Source organism: Cervus elaphus, chromosome 10, assembly GCF_910594005.1.
Source record: "Cervus elaphus chromosome 10, mCerEla1.1, whole genome shotgun sequence".
NCBI classification, from domain to species: Eukaryota; Metazoa; Chordata; class Mammalia; order Artiodactyla; family Cervidae; genus Cervus; species Cervus elaphus.
In genome coordinates this window covers 32959317-32976383 of record NC_057824.1, presented here as the reverse complement: position 1 = coordinate 32976383, position 17067 = coordinate 32959317, and the positions used below count along the sequence as shown (strand labels likewise).

General features: G+C 40.4%; 1 protein-coding gene across 1 annotated transcript in view; it reads left to right on the top strand.

Annotated features, from left to right (window-relative positions):
• The window catches only part of DNAH3 (dynein axonemal heavy chain 3), a 234557-nt gene that overhangs the window by 160152 nt on the left and 57338 nt on the right, over positions 1–17067 (top strand). The window contains exons 42-48 of the mRNA XM_043914480.1: positions 2209–2503; positions 5635–5814; positions 10304–10427; positions 10509–10665; positions 10910–11053; positions 12326–12992; positions 14289–14454. Of these exons, the coding sequence (XP_043770415.1) occupies positions 2209–2503; positions 5635–5814; positions 10304–10427; positions 10509–10665; positions 10910–11053; positions 12326–12992; positions 14289–14454 (1733 nt within the window). The remainder of the gene's footprint in view (positions 1–2208; positions 2504–5634; positions 5815–10303; positions 10428–10508; positions 10666–10909; positions 11054–12325; positions 12993–14288; positions 14455–17067) is intronic.

Genomic DNA, 17067 nt, shown 5'->3' with positions numbered 1-17067 from the left:
TGAATTTGTGGCATTCACATTGTGCTAGATCATACTGTTGCTAGTCTAATTATTGTCAGTATGAACAATGCCAGGTGGTCATCAGTCCCCCTCTCAGATATCTCAGCCAAAAAGATCCTTGCCTTTTCTTTAAAATCCCCAGAGAAAGATTTCTTTAATCAGAATTCTCAGAAAAATTGATACTGATTAATAGATTTTCTGGTTAGCAGAAGATTCACTTACAACTCCTACTCATTTTCTTGTGGAAATTTTTTCCAGATGTGCACTTTCACGCCTCTACTTGCAGTATCTGGTGGACAAAATTTATCTTTCTTGGGGTAATTGTAGTTTCTTTAGGCCCTAGGTAGAGTAGTAGATGGTGGATGGAAATGTGGAAATACTGAAAACAAAATCAGACACCAGACAGGACCACAGCTGCTTGTGAAAAGGGTGCCCCAGGCAGGAGTGAATGTGTGATGAGTTCAGGACACACATTGGAGACCGAAAAGACTGTAAAGAACCCCTCAGCACTGAGGTTCTAAACCTTCCTTCTCCTTAAAAGAGCTTCATCACCTGAGCTCCAGGGGTGTGAAACCTTGCTAGATTCCTACAAATGAGTCAAATGCAGAAAATATTTTAGTTATGCTGGGAATTTTTCACTTGTCAAAAAACTGTTCTAGCCCCTGAAAATAAAAATCTGTGAAATCCAACTTGCTTTAAATTCCCAGTCTCGATACTTGGTTTAACATTCAGTATCACTTACTGGCTATGTGACTTTGGCCAAGTTGGCCATCCTCCAGTCTCAATTTTTTCATCTGAAAAAGTGAGCTAATAATACATCTGCCTCAGAGGGCTGTTGGGAAAACTGCAGGGAATAACACAGCAGAACATCCATAGCTCAATACCTGTTAATTCTCTTCCTTGCCACTTCAATTTCTTTGTTCTATCTGCTCCTTTTACATTGATCAAATTATTAATCAAAATCAGTCAAGCTTAGTCCAACAGAATACACATAGCTACCACACTGTACAGTCCCTATTGGTGCCATTTGCTTATGGTCTAGTTTTGCTTTAGGGGCACCGTTTACATAGACCAGTGTGGGTGGCGCTCCCTAGAGTTACACAACACAGAGGCTCCATGTTCACTAGCCTCTTCCAGTCTAGACGTATAAGTAGACTTCAGCATATGATTTAGATCTTACTACCCCCTCCTCTGTGGCTACACTCCTGGCTCAGTGGTAAAGAATTTGCCTGCCAATGCAGGAGATGCAGGTTCAGTCCCTGGGTTGGGAAGATACCCTGAAGAAAGAAATGGTAACCCACTCCAGTACTCCTGCCTGGGAAATCCCATGGGCAGAGGAGCCTAGCAGGCTAAATACCATGGGGTCACAAAAGAAATGGACACAATTTAGTGACTAAACAACAGCAAACCCCTTCCTCTACCCATCATTGGAGGGACCAAAAGCAGCCAGATGGTTGATGATAGGGTTCAAGCTCAGGAAAGCCAATCTAAAGCAATGCTTTCTACTCAAAGTAATAGAGATTCTAGGAATCCAAGACCAAGCCCTTAGAGCCCAGTTGGAGTCTGAATACCAGGAAAAGTGTTGCAATTTCCATATTACTAAAGGGATCAATAAGAGGAATCAAGAATATGAGCCTTAGGAAAAGCAGATGAGGAATAAGCACAAGAAATGGGGGTCCAGGGTCATACCTAACCCTTCTTGGACAGTATAGATGGCATTTGGGAGGTGGATCTTTCCTAGGGCAAGACAGTCAGCTTGGTTCAAAGAAAAGGTCTCAGAGGGCAGCAGCTGTAGACCCAGCCTTACTATATTTGGTGTTTATAATATGACACTTCAGTAATTAAGAATACAGTCCTTGGAATCAGACAAGCTGGGATTAAAATTTTTGCATTTCTGTTTATTTGCTGTGTTAGTGAGCTGTGGATCTGTTTCCTCATCTCTGAAACAGGGACAATAGACAGTTATTGTCTATATTTATATACAAGATCTCATTTAACCCTCAAAACAGCTCAGTGAACTAGATGCCATTTTTATCTCCGTTTCACAGATGAAGAAAGTAGGCTGCTAAAGAGGTAAAATACTCAAAATTATAAAGATAAATAAGAGACAGAGCTGAATGGATAGTAAGGTAAAACTCAAGTCTCTTGAATACCAAGACCCAATCTCCTGGTCCCAGTATCAAGACTCACCATGTCTTTGTGGCACAGGTCTCAGAGCTCATCATCCCCACCATGGAGACAGCCCGACAATCGTTCTTCTTGAAAACCTACTTGGACCATGAGATTCCAATGCTGTTCGTAGGACCCACCGGGACAGGCAAATCAGTCATCACCAACAACTTCCTTCTTCGCCTTCCCAAAAATACTTATCTGCCCAATTGCATCAATTTCTCTGCCAGAACTTCAGCTAATCAGACGCAGGATATCATCATGTCCAAGCTGGATCGCCGGCGGAAAGGCCTTTTTGGGCCTCCCATAGGGAAGAAAGCAGTGGTATTTGTGGGTAAGGCACTGGCCTGGATCTGGACACACCAAATTCTTCTATTTTAAGTTGCAGTACAACTGAATCTCCCTTTGTAGGACTGCTGTATATTCATTTTACTGTCTGTGGAAGATAAACTATTTCTGGTTAATATAATTCCACATTCCTTCCCACCCCTCCTGTTTTCCTTCCTTCTTTTCTTCCATCTTTCCATCCCTTCTTCTCTCCTTCCCTCCCTTTCTTGCTTCTTTCGTTTTTTGTTCCTTGTCCTTTCCTTCATTCATTTCCAAGTATTTTTAACTATGTACTATATGCAAAATTTTCCATGTTGTGGCATGGTGGTCCAGGCCTTTTTGCCTAAGGGAGGATCCCAGTTTCTCCTGGGATGAAGTTGAGCCCATGGAGTGACAGTAGTTAGGTTCAGAAGGGGATTGTAGTGTTTGCTCTCTTGTGTCTCCAGAAGCAACTCACACACTGTGATAAGCTTCTATTCCACTAAGTGCCAGATAAATATGTTATCAGCGTAGAAAGAAATCTAATAGTTGCAAAATAAGCACATTGAATTTTTCCAGAATTTTATCTGTCTACAAAGCACTTCCTCATTTATTTCTTTTGAGCCTCACAACCCCTTGAGTTTATTGGCCATCAAGATCACTTTGTTGTTGTTATTCAGTCGCTAGGTCATGTTCAACTCTTTGCAACCCTATGGACTGCAGCAAGCCAGGCTTCCCTGTCCTCCCAGAGTTTGCTCAAGTTCTGTTCATTCAGTCGATGATGCTTTCTAATCATCTCATCCTCTGCCACCCACTTCTCCTTTTGCCTTCAATCTTTCCCAGCATCAGGGTCTTTTCCAATGAGTTGGCTCTTTGCATCAGGTGGCCAAAGTATTAGAGCTTTACTTTCAGCATCAGTCTTTCCAATGAATATTCAGGGTTAATTTCTTTGCAGTCCAAGGGAATCTCAAGTCTTCTCCAGAACCACAGTTTGAAAGCATCAGTTTTCCAGTGCTCAACCTTTTTTATGGTCCAACTCTCACATCCATACACAACTACTGGAAAAACCATAGCTTTGACTATATGGACTTTTGTCAGCAAAGTGAAGTCTTTGCTTTTTAATACACTGTCTAGGTTTATCACAGCTTTCCTTCCAAGGAGCAAGCATCTTTTAATTTCATGGCTGCAGTCACTGTCCTCAGTGATTTTGGAGCCCAAGAAAGGAAAATCCATCATTGCTTCTACTTTTTCCCCTTCTATTTGCCATGAAGTGATGGGACTGGGTGCTGTGATCTTGGTATTCTGAATGTTGGATTTTAAGTTAGCTTTTTCACTTTGCTCTTTTGGCCTCATCAAGAGGCTCTTGGCACCTCTTCATTTTCTTCCATTAGAGTGGTATCATTTGCATATCTGAGGTTGTTGGTATTTCTCCTGACAATCTTGATTCCAGCTTGTGACTCATCCAGCTTGGCATTTCACATGATGTACTCTACATATAAGTTAAATAAACAGGGTAACAATAAACAGCCTTGTCATACTGCTTTCCCAATTTTGAACCATAAAATTTGAACCAAGTTTGAACCAGTAAGTTGTTCCATATAAGGTCCTAACTGTTGCTTCCTGATATGCATACAAGTTTCTTAGGACACATGTAGAGTGGTCTGGTATTCCCATCTCTTTAAGAATTTTCCAGTTTGTTGTGATCCACACAGTCAAAGGTTTCCTTGTAGTCATTGAAGCAGCAGTTTTTCTGGAATTCCCTTGCTTTCTCTATGCTCCGACAAATGTTGGCAATTTGATCTCTGGCTCCTCCACCTTTTCTAAACTCAGCCTGTAAATCTGGAAGTTCTCGGTACATGTACTGCTGAAGCCTATCTTGAAGGATTTTGAGTAACTTTACTAGCATAGGAAATGAGCACAATTGTCTGTTTGTTTGAACATTCTTTGGCATAGCCCTTCTTTGGGATTGGAATGAAAATTGACTTTTTTAAAACAATCACTTTACTAGTTTAAATGAGGCTCTGAAGGTTAAATTCCCTGTTCAGGGCCAAATGTCTAGAAAATTCTGGAACCACGAGCCAAAACCAGGTTTCTTGGTGCCAAATACATTATGTTTTCTACTCTCTTACTGCTAATTCATAGAATTCTCATTTAGTAATAATAATTCCCTGCTCTTCTGAATTATCTCATGTTCTGTCTTCAAAATTAAGGTATTGATAGTAAATGTTGCATGTATTTATATTCTTGCCAATTAACAACAGCTCCTTAAAGGCAGGGATCATATTTTCTTTTCCCTTTCTTGTCCTCCCTCCCTCCTTTGTCCTTTCCTCTCATCTGTTCTCCCTTCCTTTTTTAATGGCATATCCAAAAGCAATTTACGCTTTGCAGTCAAACACACCTAGGTCCAAATCTCACTTTTTAACCCTAAGCATATTATTCCATTACCTTCAGTTCCTCACCTCTTAACATAAAGGTAATACTATCTTCCTTATAAAGTCATCATCTTGAGTAGATGATATAATATGTATAAAATTCCTAAAATGTTACATGACACAAAACTGGGCATTTAGTCAGTGCTCATTGGAATGTATTGAGTGCCTTCTATGTGCCAGGACTGAACAATGTACTATTGGAGAAAATCAATCCCTACCCTGGAGGAAATCACAATTTATCCTTGCCTTTTTGATTTTGCTCTTCAAAAATCGTAGCCTGAAGCCTTTCTGCTACTGGAGTTCCCACTGTTACCTGGTGGTAAATTAAATACTCTGTCAACTAGAAGCATGACTGTCTTTCTCACCATCATATCCCTAGAAATTAACAAAGTGTCTAGCACATAGTAGACAATCTATATATTTTGGATGAAGGAATGGGAAAAATTTAAATATCTATTTGTTAATGCCAGTCTATGCATTCTTCCACAGAGGATCTCACACACAGAGATCTCAATAAATGCACAGAGATCTCAATAAACCAGGAAAGCCAGAACCCTAAAAAGTCTCTTCCATTATGGTGAAAATGTCCACTGGCTGAGCCCTACCTAGAGTGAGGGTATAACAATTGAGTATGGATTCTCCCATGGAAGGATAGTCATCTGCTACCTCCTAAAAGAGCAAAGGATCCCATAGACTTACAATCTGTGGCCATCACTTCTTTCCCCAGATGACCTCAACATGCCAGCCAAAGAGGTATATGGAGCCCAGCCCCCCATTGAGCTCCTACGGCAATGGATTGACCATGGTTACTGGTTTGACAAGAAGGATACCAATAAGCTGGACATCACTGATGTGCTACTTGTGACAGCCATGGGCCCTCCTGGGGGAGGAAGGAATGACATTACTGGTATGTGAAGGAGAGAGTTCATTACTTTTTGCCCCACCCCCTGCAGAACCAGACCATCTTTGTGGATGGAGGGCTAGTGCAAGGCAGTCTGTCCTGATGGAAGATAGAGAAAGGTGAATTTAGGCAAGAGACACTTGAGTTAGATTCAAGGAGTGGCATTTGAATATGCCATGTTGAAAGTTGTATGAAATAGGATGAGAAGATGAAAAGAGGATTTGAGGAGTCTTTGGCTAGGCATAGAGGAACAGAGAGTCTCATGAAGAGGTAAGTTCTGTGTGGTCAGCTTGTGTTCTAGGAGCAAGGCTAGACGAGAGGTTCTCAACTAAAGGTGAATGACAGATTCACCTGTTATGTTTCTTACAATTTTTTGGAGCCTAAATAAAATAATAATAATAAGCATATAAGATTTTCCCCCATCATCTGACACTTTAGGAGTATATTTTGGAGCCTAAATAAAATAATAATAATAAGCATATAAGATTTTCCCCCATCATCTGACACTTTAGGAGTATATTTTGCTTCATGTGCAACTTCATCAATCCAGGTCTACAGATTTCCATACTTTTATTCTGAGATACATCCTTGGTTAAGAATCCTAATGCTATTTTCAGACTTAACATTCTGTGACCTTGCTTTCCCCTGTGGCGTATATCTTTCTCATTTGTAAAATAAGGAAGATAAACAGGGTGCTTTTACTTGAGTATACAAACCATCACCCTCCACTTCAAGTACAGAGTCCAAGGGTACCTTTGCCTTGGGTTTGAATATAGCAGGATCTCAGGCACTTAGCATCTATAAATTCAACACTTCTCTAACTACTTAGAGGGAAAGGAACTTGGTATATTACTTTTCTCTAAGACCTACTCATTCAATGGGGAAAATATTTGCAAACTATCTGATAAAGTGTTGAAATACAAAATGTGTAAGGAGTTCATACAGCTCAGTAGCAAAACAACAATCTGACTTGAAAATGGATAGAGAATTCGAATAGACATTTTTCTAAAGACATACAGTGGCTAACAGACACATGAAAAGATGTTCAACATTGCTGATTATTAGAGAAATGAAAATCAGAATCACAATGAGATATCACCTCACACCTGATAGAATGGCTATTAACAAAAGTCAAGAGATAATAACTGCTCTTGTGCATTGTTGGTGGGAATATAAGTTCATGCAGCCACTATGAAAAACAGTAGGACGTCCCTCAAAAAATTAAAAATAGCACTACCACATGATCTGCTAATGCCAATTCTGGGTGTATATCTGGAGGAAATTAAATCATTGTCTTGGAGAGATATCTATAGTCCCATGTTCACACTGCATGCCCAGTCACTTCAGTCGTGTCCAACTCTTTGCAGCCCTATGGACTGTAGTCCACCAGGTTCCTCAGTCCATGGGATTCTCCAGGCAAGAATACTAGAGTGGGTTGCCATGCCCCCCTCCAGTGGATCTTCCTAATCCAGAAACTGAACCCTCATCTCCTGTGTCTCCTGCATTGTAGGCAGGTTCTTTACTGCTGAGCCACCAGGGAAGCCCAGTCCCATATTGCAACATTATTCACAATAGCCAAGTCATTGAAACATCCAAAGTGTCTATTTATGGATGAATGGATAAAGAAAATGTATACACACACACACCCTGGGATATTATTTGGCTATAAAAATAATGAAATTCTACTCTGTGACAACATGAATGGACCTTGAGAACATTAAGCTAAGTGAAATAAGTCAGAGAAAAATAAATACTATATGATATCATTTACATGTGGAATCTAAAAAAGCCAAACTCACAGGAACAGTAGAATGATAGTTGCCAGGAGCTAAGGGGTGGGGGAAATGGGGAGATGTTGGTTAGAGGGTACAAATTTCCAGTTATAAAATGAACTAGTTTTGGGGGTCTGATGTACAATATGGTGACTCCAATTAACAACAGCAGCAGCAACAGAATTGTTACTTAACCTTAGTATGCAAGCATTTTGCAATATCTTATATGCATTAAATCATCATGTGGTAAACCTTCAGTTTATATATTTTATGTCAATTAATTCTCACTAAAACCAGTGGGGCAGGAGAGATCTATTCAAAAGGGAATGTCTGTTTCCTGTACATATCAAGGAAATAGTAATTGCTAACATTTGCACAGCAGTTGACAGTTTTCAAGCTATGTCACAAAATATGACATATTGAAAAGATCTTAAAGACCAATGCCCAAAACTGCCAGGAACACATCTGTGGTCAAGTGAAATTGAGTCTGTTAATTTGCTGCAGCAAGGGTGTCTATATAGCATGGAGAACCATGAGGATGCCTGGTGAAAGGGTGTTAAATGGGCTTGTGCTGGGTGATGTGAGAAAGGCTTAAGAAACCAGGTACTCTGTTCTAGATTGGGTAATCTCATGCAGTGGGGACAATTTGAAGAGTAGGTATATTAATTTTTTTCTGTACTTAGTAAACAACTAGAGTCACTCATATTAGTTTGGGGGGAAGTTTTCATGATTTCACTCTCTCTCTTGCTATCCCACAGTTGCTATCTCATGTTAGCTCCCTCCGACTGCCCTCAGGGCATTCAGGCCCGGTCCTTACCCTAAGCAATGTCACCTGCTCCTCTCCGTTCCGCCCCCACTTGCTGGTGGCAGATGTGGGCATCTGGGGTACTTTTCTGCTGGGAGTTGCTTTTAGGCATGTAATCTGTGGGTTTTATTTATTTTTCCTCCCAGTTAGGTTGCCCTCTGAGATTTGAAAACTTCCCCCAGACCCACCAGTGAGAGGGTTTCCTGGTGTTTGGAAACTTCCTCTATTATGACTCCCTTCCTGAGATAGGTCTCCTCCCTAGCTCTTTTGTCTCTCTTTTTATCTTTTATATTTTGTCCTACCTCCTTTCAAAGACGATGGGCTGCTTTTCTGGGCACCTGATGTCTTCTGCTAGCGGTCAGAAATTGTTTTGTGAAGTTTGCTCAGCGTTCAAATGTTCTTTCGACGAATTTGTAGGGGAGAAAGTGGTCTCCCCATCCTGTTCCTCCGCCATCTTAGCTCCTCAGTTTTCATGATTTCAAAGCAAACTTGTTTCTGTCTTGTTCCATCATAGCTAGGGAATAACCTCATTTGATGGTGATATTTAAAGAGACTGTGTTCATTGAAGAACCAACAGACTATCTGACAATTGTCAGACCAGCTGCCCGCTGTTAGGGCTCATATGGGAAAACTGAGGCTCAAGGCATTATCATATGGTAGTGGAGAGCATGGCTTGGCAGAAGACTGATCTGGGTTTTGGTAACGTGTAACAAGCATTAGCACACATTAAGTACTATTAGTATGCTTATTATCAAAAGAATACATGACTTCCTCAAGTTCCTCAAGTTCAATACATGACTTCCTCTCCATATTTCACAATCAATGTGTAAAACATTATTCCAGCATTTTTTTAAAAAAAGGTAAACCTACATATGTCAGTACATATGGGTGATAAAAATAAATAAATAAATAAATATATATATATAAAAATAAAAAAAATAAAATTAAAAAAAAACATAAAGAAATGCAAGATAGTAGTTACTTTAAAATCAGGATAGTGGTAAGCTTTGGAGGGAGACAGGGAAAGGGCTATGACTGGGATGGGATATATGGAGGGGATTCTATGGAAGGCTGGCAAAGTTGTATTTCTTGATGTGGATGGTAGATGGAAGGATGTTAACTTTATAATGATTCACTTTATAATTTTGGCGATTTTCTGTATCTGTGCTTTACTTTATACAGTAAAATATTTTTTAAAAAGATAGTGCAGGCAAATCATAGAGACAGAAAATCGATTATTAGTTGCCAAGGGCTGCAAGGAAGTAGAAAGTGGTAAAGGTAAAGGATTTCTTTTTGGAGTGATTATTTTGTTATTAATTGTGATAATGGTTGCACAACTAAAGTACTAAATATTTATTGAATTGTGTACTTTAAATGGATGAATTTTGTAGATATAAATATATGGGTATCTAATATTAGATACATAGATATAGATGTAGAGCTGTAAGAATACCAAACTAACAGTGATTAATTTGGGAGGGACGAGAGAATGGATTTGGTGTGTAGGAGGCAAGGGTTACTTTCTGTAAAAGTATTTCTGAATTATTTGATTATTTTACAAAAATAACATATTGCCATTATCTAGTAACAGTCTTGAGCGCTGGACTAGCACTATTACCAGGACTTCTGCAGTCATGGAGATGTTCTATATCTATACTGTGCAATACAACATCCACTAGTCACATGTTTATCTTTGAGAAGTTGATATGTGGTTAATGAGACTGAGGAAATATATTTTAATGTTACTTAATTTTAATATAAATTTAAATAGCCACATATGGCTAGAGGCTGCCATGTTGAATAGCACAGCTCTAGAACTTAAAGGCAGAGGAAAAACCGTTCTATATCTTAGGATTGCTCCGCCCAGGAGGTTAAGTGTGAGTGTGTGTGCACATTCACACCTGTGCATGTTTTCCAGGACGATTCACTCGCCATCTGAATATCATTTCCATCAATGCCTTCGAGGATGACATATTAACCAAGATTTTCAGTTCAATTGCTGACTGGCACTTTGGAAAAGGGTTTGATGTGGTGTTTTTAAGGTAGGCAGTTCCTGTATGATTGGCCTGGGGTCCTCATGTCTGGCCCTTCCTTAACTGGTCTGCCTTCTCCTTCCTCCCAAGGTATGGAAAGATGATGGTACAAGCAACAATGACAATTTATAAAGCTGCAGTGGAGAATTTCTTGCCAACTCCCTCCAAGTCACACTATGTCTTTAACCTGAGGGATTTCTCACGGGTGATCCAAGGGGTATTGCTCTGCCCTCACACCCACCTGCAGGTGAGCCGCTGGCATTTCTGTTATCAAGTTCATTCACTGATATCCTTGGCTATGTGGACTATATAATGATAATAGTAATAGCTAACTTTTATTAAGCATTTAATCTGTGCTAGGCATTGTGCTAAGTATTTTGTAAGCATTATCTCATTTAATCCTCACAACAACCCAGGACTTAGGAACTGTTTGACAACTACTGCCTCAGCCACCATGTGCCATTCACTCAAATAACTGACTGAATTTTCAGGATGTAGAGAAGTTTATCCGGCTTTGGATTCATGAGGTTTACCGGGTCTTCTATGACCGTCTGATTGATCATGAAGATAGACAGGTCTTTTTTAACATGGTAAGGGAGACCACCTCCAATTGCTTCAAGCAGTCTGTGGAAAAGGTAAGCAAGACCCTGTGATCTTTTGACCTCAGAAATTGCCCCAAATATGTGATCATGCTAGTCTCAGATTTCAGGCTCCCTTCCTAGTAGAGACTTTATTGTTGTTATTCAGTCACTCAGTCGTGTCCAACTCTTTTGCAACCCCCTGGACTGTAGCCCACCAGCTCCTCTGTCTATGGGATTTTCCAGGCAAGAATACTGGAATGGGTTGCCATTTCCTTCTCCAGGGGATCTTCCTGACCCAAGAATCGAACCCAGGTTTGTTGCATTGGCAGGTGGATTCTTTACCACTGAGCCACCAGGAAAGCCCAAATAGAGACTTTTAGCTCTGCTTTCTGAATCTCAAGAAACAGTGTATTGAACCAATTAGTCACTTGATTTGGTGATATACTGTTGTTTTTTGTTGTTCAGTCACCAAGTCCTGTCCAACTCTTTGCAACCCCGTGGACTGCAGTCCACCAGGCTTCCCTGTCCCAAGTAATATAATACTTGGCCCAATTTCACTTGGCTTTCCAGGTAACATGTAAGTTTGGATCCATTCAAACTTGTTATTTAGGAAAAGATGTTTTGTTTATAATTAATGTAAAATGCATTTTCAAGGTCAATTAACTTTTGAGTTAAGAAATAAAATTACCATGAATTTTTATTGTTTGATTGATGCCCTGTGTAAAGCCCAAGTGAAAGATTGTCTTGGTTTCCTATTTTAAATATTTTCTCTTTCCCATTTTGATATAAGAAAAGTTTAAACCCTATATGTTTGCATCATCTAGTTCTACCTCTACTTTTAAGAAGCTGTGATTTCTCCATAGAAAAAGTGCAAGTGTTTCATATTTCATCCAGAGGCCATGTACAGAAACACTGCTAGTTTCTAATATCAGAAAGAAGAAGCAACTAAAACATTTCTACTCTAGGTACAGAGTGGGGAACAGGGGTAAGGCCTGCACCTCTGTTTGGTGAAGAAGCAAGTACATTAAAAATGATCTCACCTTTTGACCACCTCCTCCTGGGATCTTATAATCTGTCCACAAATGTTTTAATCACTTAGCAAACCCACTGACCCTTGCTTTCACACTCTTTTCTCAGCTGTCCTTTCATCATAGTCTTTACAACCATCAAATACACTTACTTTGTTTAAAAAAACAAAACTGTTGTGAACCATGACTTTGAAAAATGTGCTCAGAGGAAACAAACACATCTGCTGTTCCCTCCTTCTAGCTCCCACCACCATGGTAGTTGGAGTGAATGCCTGGCTGAGACTTATCTTTTCCACAGGTCCTCATCCACCTATCACCCACTGGAAAGATAGTTGATGATAATATCCGTAGCCTCTTCTTTGGAGATTTCTTCAAGCCAGAAAGTGACCAAAAGATATATGATGAGATCACTGACTTAAAACAGCTCACAGTGGTCATGGAGTATTACCTGGAAGAGTTCAACAACATCAGCAAGGCCCCCATGTCCTTGGTGATGTTCCGGTTCGCCATTGAGCACATCTCTAGGATCTGCAGGGTCCTGAAGCAGGACAAAGGCCACTTGCTCCTGGTGGGCATTGGGGGCAGTGGGCGGCAAAGTGCCAGCAAACTGTCCACATTCATGAACTCATACGAGCTATACCAGATCGAGATCACAAAAAGCTACTCAGGCAACGATTGGCGAGAGGACCTGAAGAAGATCATGCTCCAGGTTGGTGTGGCCACCAAGAGTACTGTGTTTCTCTTCGCTGATAATCAGATCAAGGATGAGTCATTCGTTGAGGATATCAACATGCTTCTGAACACCGGTGATGTGCCCAACATCTTCCCTGCTGATGAGAAGGCTGACATTGTGGAGAAGATGCAAATGGCAGCCAGGACAGAAGGAGAAAAGATCGAAGTCACTCCTCTTTCTATGTATAACTTCTTCATTGAGAGAGTGAAAAAGAACCTTCACATTGTCCTTGGTAAGAATGAGAAAATCCATTTTGCCCTTTTCCTTGGATGTTTCAGGATCTCCTTGCCCTAAGCCCAGTCCTCTTACAATGGTGCCAAAATTGATCCAACCAAGGCACCTAACTTGCCCAATGGTCAGTGCCTGGAATTCCTGTGCAAACTTCCATTCTCCTGAAAAACTATTTTAAACCTGTTTCGTTCTCTTCAGTTCTCTGGATTCTGCTGTGAACCCTCTCCTTCCTTTTAGTACATTACCCTGGCAGCCTTACAAAATAACATATGGAGTTTTTCTCTCTGTGAATATCATCTCCAATCTGTCCAGAAGCTTAGGGGTCTTGTTTAATACTTCTCTTCATTACCATGTCCTGTCAATTTTTGCCTTCTTGTGCTCATATCAACCCACTTATCTCTATCTCTGCCACCTTCAAATTAGCTAAGCTGCTACGAATATCATCTCACCCAGACCTCGCCTCTATAACCTTCTAACTGTTCTATGTCCACTCTCTCCATTCCAGATATTTATGTTCCACTGAATCAGGATGTTTTCCACTGTCAGGATTTGTTTTTCTTGTATTGCAGATCTGTTCATTGTATATTAACATACACATACACAAATTAAAACACCTGAATTACTTTCTATTCAGATATAGACCAAAATCCCTATAGTTTTATAAGAACACCTGCCGGACTGTCCCCTGCATCCTCTCCACTCTCATCTCAAACCATGCTTCCCCTTCCTTTTTTAGCCACATTGACTTTCTCACACTTCCACCTATGCATTATGCTTCCTCCTAGCAAGTGCCTGGTACACATTGAATCTAAATAAACAATTAACAAAATTTGGGGCATATAATCCAAAATTTGTGGTTAGATGGAGATGAGGTCAGAAACAAGCTGATAGGGCCCCCCCCAGCAGCCTCCATAAGTAGCTATGTATAGGGCATCAGTGGTTCCCTGAGGTCTGTGAGTCAGGACAAATGGAGCAAGTGGGTCAAATGGCTTAAAACACTCTGGCTATATGATCCTAAAGATCTGGAATGGATAATATAGGATAATGTGAATACTGAAAACCAGACAGAAGAGTATTGTAATAAACTGACTTCCCATCACAAAGTTGCATGAAAATATCCCATGATCCCCTATGCTTTCCAGGCACTCATCCTGACTATTCCCAGTTATACTCTGGAGTGCCAACAGGAAACATGACTGCTCCCTTATCCCCATCAGAATCCTTGGAATGACCTGTCTGTCCCCTTTGGCCTCCTTGACTGGGAGAAAGAGAACTAATGAAATCTGCTTTTCATTAGCCATGAGTCCAATTGGGGACGCCTTCCGGAACCGCCTGCGAATGTTCCCTTCTCTAATCAATTGCTGCACAATTGACTGGTTCCAGTCTTGGCCCACAGATGCCCTGGAGTTGGTGGCCAACAAATTTCTAGAAGATGTAGAGCTCGATGACGATATTCGGACAGAGTGAGTGCTAGCTGCATTTTAGTACCCCAAACAAATATTTCAAATGAAAATCAAGACATTGGCTCTATTCTTTTTGCTGTTTTAAGATTTATCAATTTATGTATGTTCTGTTCTGTTCAGTCACTAAGTCATGTGTCTGACTCTCTGTGACCACATGGACTGCTGCATGCTAGACTTCCCTGTCCTTCACTATCTCCCAGAGTGTCCATTGAGTTGGGGATGCTATCTAACCATCTCATCCTCTGCCACCCCCTTCTCCTTTTGCCTTCAATCTTTCCCAGAATCAAGGTCTTTTCCAATGAGAAATAAATTATAAATAATAAATACCATTTAGATATTTAATAAAACACCTTTGCTGAAAAAGAACATTTCCTTGTTCAGAATTGTTCTAGAGATGTACTGTTGTCATAGCTATGAGAACCTGGATTTCAATAATCTTAGAGCATGCATTCTCAACAGGGGAGATATTGCTGCCTAGGGGATGGAAAACTGGTACTTGGGAGGGATTTTGTTGTGAAAAAAAATATTTTGTGTGTAAAGCACAGATAAACAAAATAAAGCACTGAATTTTGGCTAGAGTAAGACAAAGGATAAGATTGTTGACCATTCTAAGTGTCCTATGAAGGTAAGGGTCATGTCACCTGCCTTGTATAGTTTTATATCCTTAGTACCTAGTACATAGTAGGTTTGAATACTGCTTACTAAGTGAGTAAATACAAAATGAAGAAACAGGTAGTGGTCAGAATGTTCATTGCTTTAAATTCCATTTTAAGATCTTTGAATTTTGTTCTCTAGGCCCAGGAATGTTTAACCTGGGTCTATAGAAACCATATACAGGTCAGGAAGCAACAGTTAGAATTGGACATGGAACAACAGACTGGTTCCAAATAGGAAAAGGAGTACGTCAAGGCTGTATATTGTCACCCTGCTTATTTAACTTATATGCAGAGTACATCATGAGAAACGCAGGGCTGGATGAAGCACAAGCTGGAATGAAGATTGCCGGGAGAAATATCAATAACCTCAGATATGCAGATGACACCACCCTTATGGCAGAAAGTGAAGAGGAACTAAAAAGCCTCTTGATGAAAGTGAAAGAGGAAAGTGAAAAAGTTTGCTTAAAGCTCAACATTCAGAAAACTAAGATCATGGCATCTGGCCCCATCACTTCATGGGAAATAAATGGGGAAACAGTGGACCAGTGTCAGACTTTATTTTTGGGGGCTCCAAAATCACTGTAGATGGTGATTGCAGCCATGAAATTAAAAGACGCTTACTCCTTGGAAGGAAAGTTATGACAAACCAAGATAGCATATTAAAAAGCAGAGACATTACTTTGCCAACAAAGGTCCGTCTAGTCAAGGCTATGGTTTTTCCAGTGGTCATGTATGGATGTGAGAGTTGGACTGTGAAGAAAGCTGAGTGCCGAAAAATTGATGCTTTTGAACTGTGGTATTGAAGACTCTTGAGAGTCCCTTGGACTGCAAGGAGATCCAACAAGTCTATCCTAAAGGAGATCAGTCCTGCATGTTCATTGGAAGGACTGATGTTGAAGCTGAAACTCCAATACTTTGGCCACCTCATGCAAAGAGTTGACTCATTGGAAAAGACCCTGATGCTGGGAGGGATTGGAGGCAGGGGAGAAGGGGACGACAGAGGATGAGATGGCTGGATGGCATCACTGACTCGATGGACATGAGTCTGAGTAAACTCCGGGAGTTGGTGATGGCCAGGGAGGCCTGGCATGCTGCGATTCATGGGGTCTCAAAGAGTCGGACACGACTGAGCGACTGAATTGAACTGATAGGCTCATGACCAGAACTCAGAGGGTCAGTGAATGTGAGTGGGGGAAAAGTACATCTTCGTTTTCATTGACATCTAACTGGTACTTTGCATTTCTTTCAATGATGAACATAGGCAATAAACCCCCATAGGGTTGTGTAGGACCTGTGACTTTGTTACCAGTAGGAATCACAGTTATTTTCATAACTTGTTCAGTCATTACAGATGCACCAATATGTCATCCTCTTCACAATGATGGTAGTTTTCAGACCTATTGTCCAATCTTACTATTTAATGCTGTAGTTGGCAAACTATGATCCATGGCTGAGTCCAGTTCACAACTTTAATTTTCAAATATGCTTTATTGGAAAACTGCCATGCACACTGCAGTGGCAGAGTTGAATAGTTGCTACTTGAGACCATGTGGCTCACAAAGCCTAAAATATTTACTATCTGGTCCTAACCAGAAAAAGTCTGCTGACCCCTGATTTAACTTGTAAATAAGATCACACATATTGAGACTTACCTGCAGTAGTTAAGAATCCATGCTTCCAGTGGATTCTTAACCACTGCAGGGTGTGTGGCTTCGATCCAGGTCAGGAAACTAAAATCCTACATGCCACGAGGTGCAGCCAAACACACACACACACATTACTATATCATAAATTTGGTGTTTAAAATATTTAGAAAACTCTTTAACATAATTGGCTTCTTTTGTAATTCTGTAATGTATTATTTTATGCATTAAAATATTATTCTGAAAAATCCAGAGGCTTCATCAGATTTCCAAAGATTAAAAACTCCCGCTTAAAGGTGAAAAGACAGCCCTCA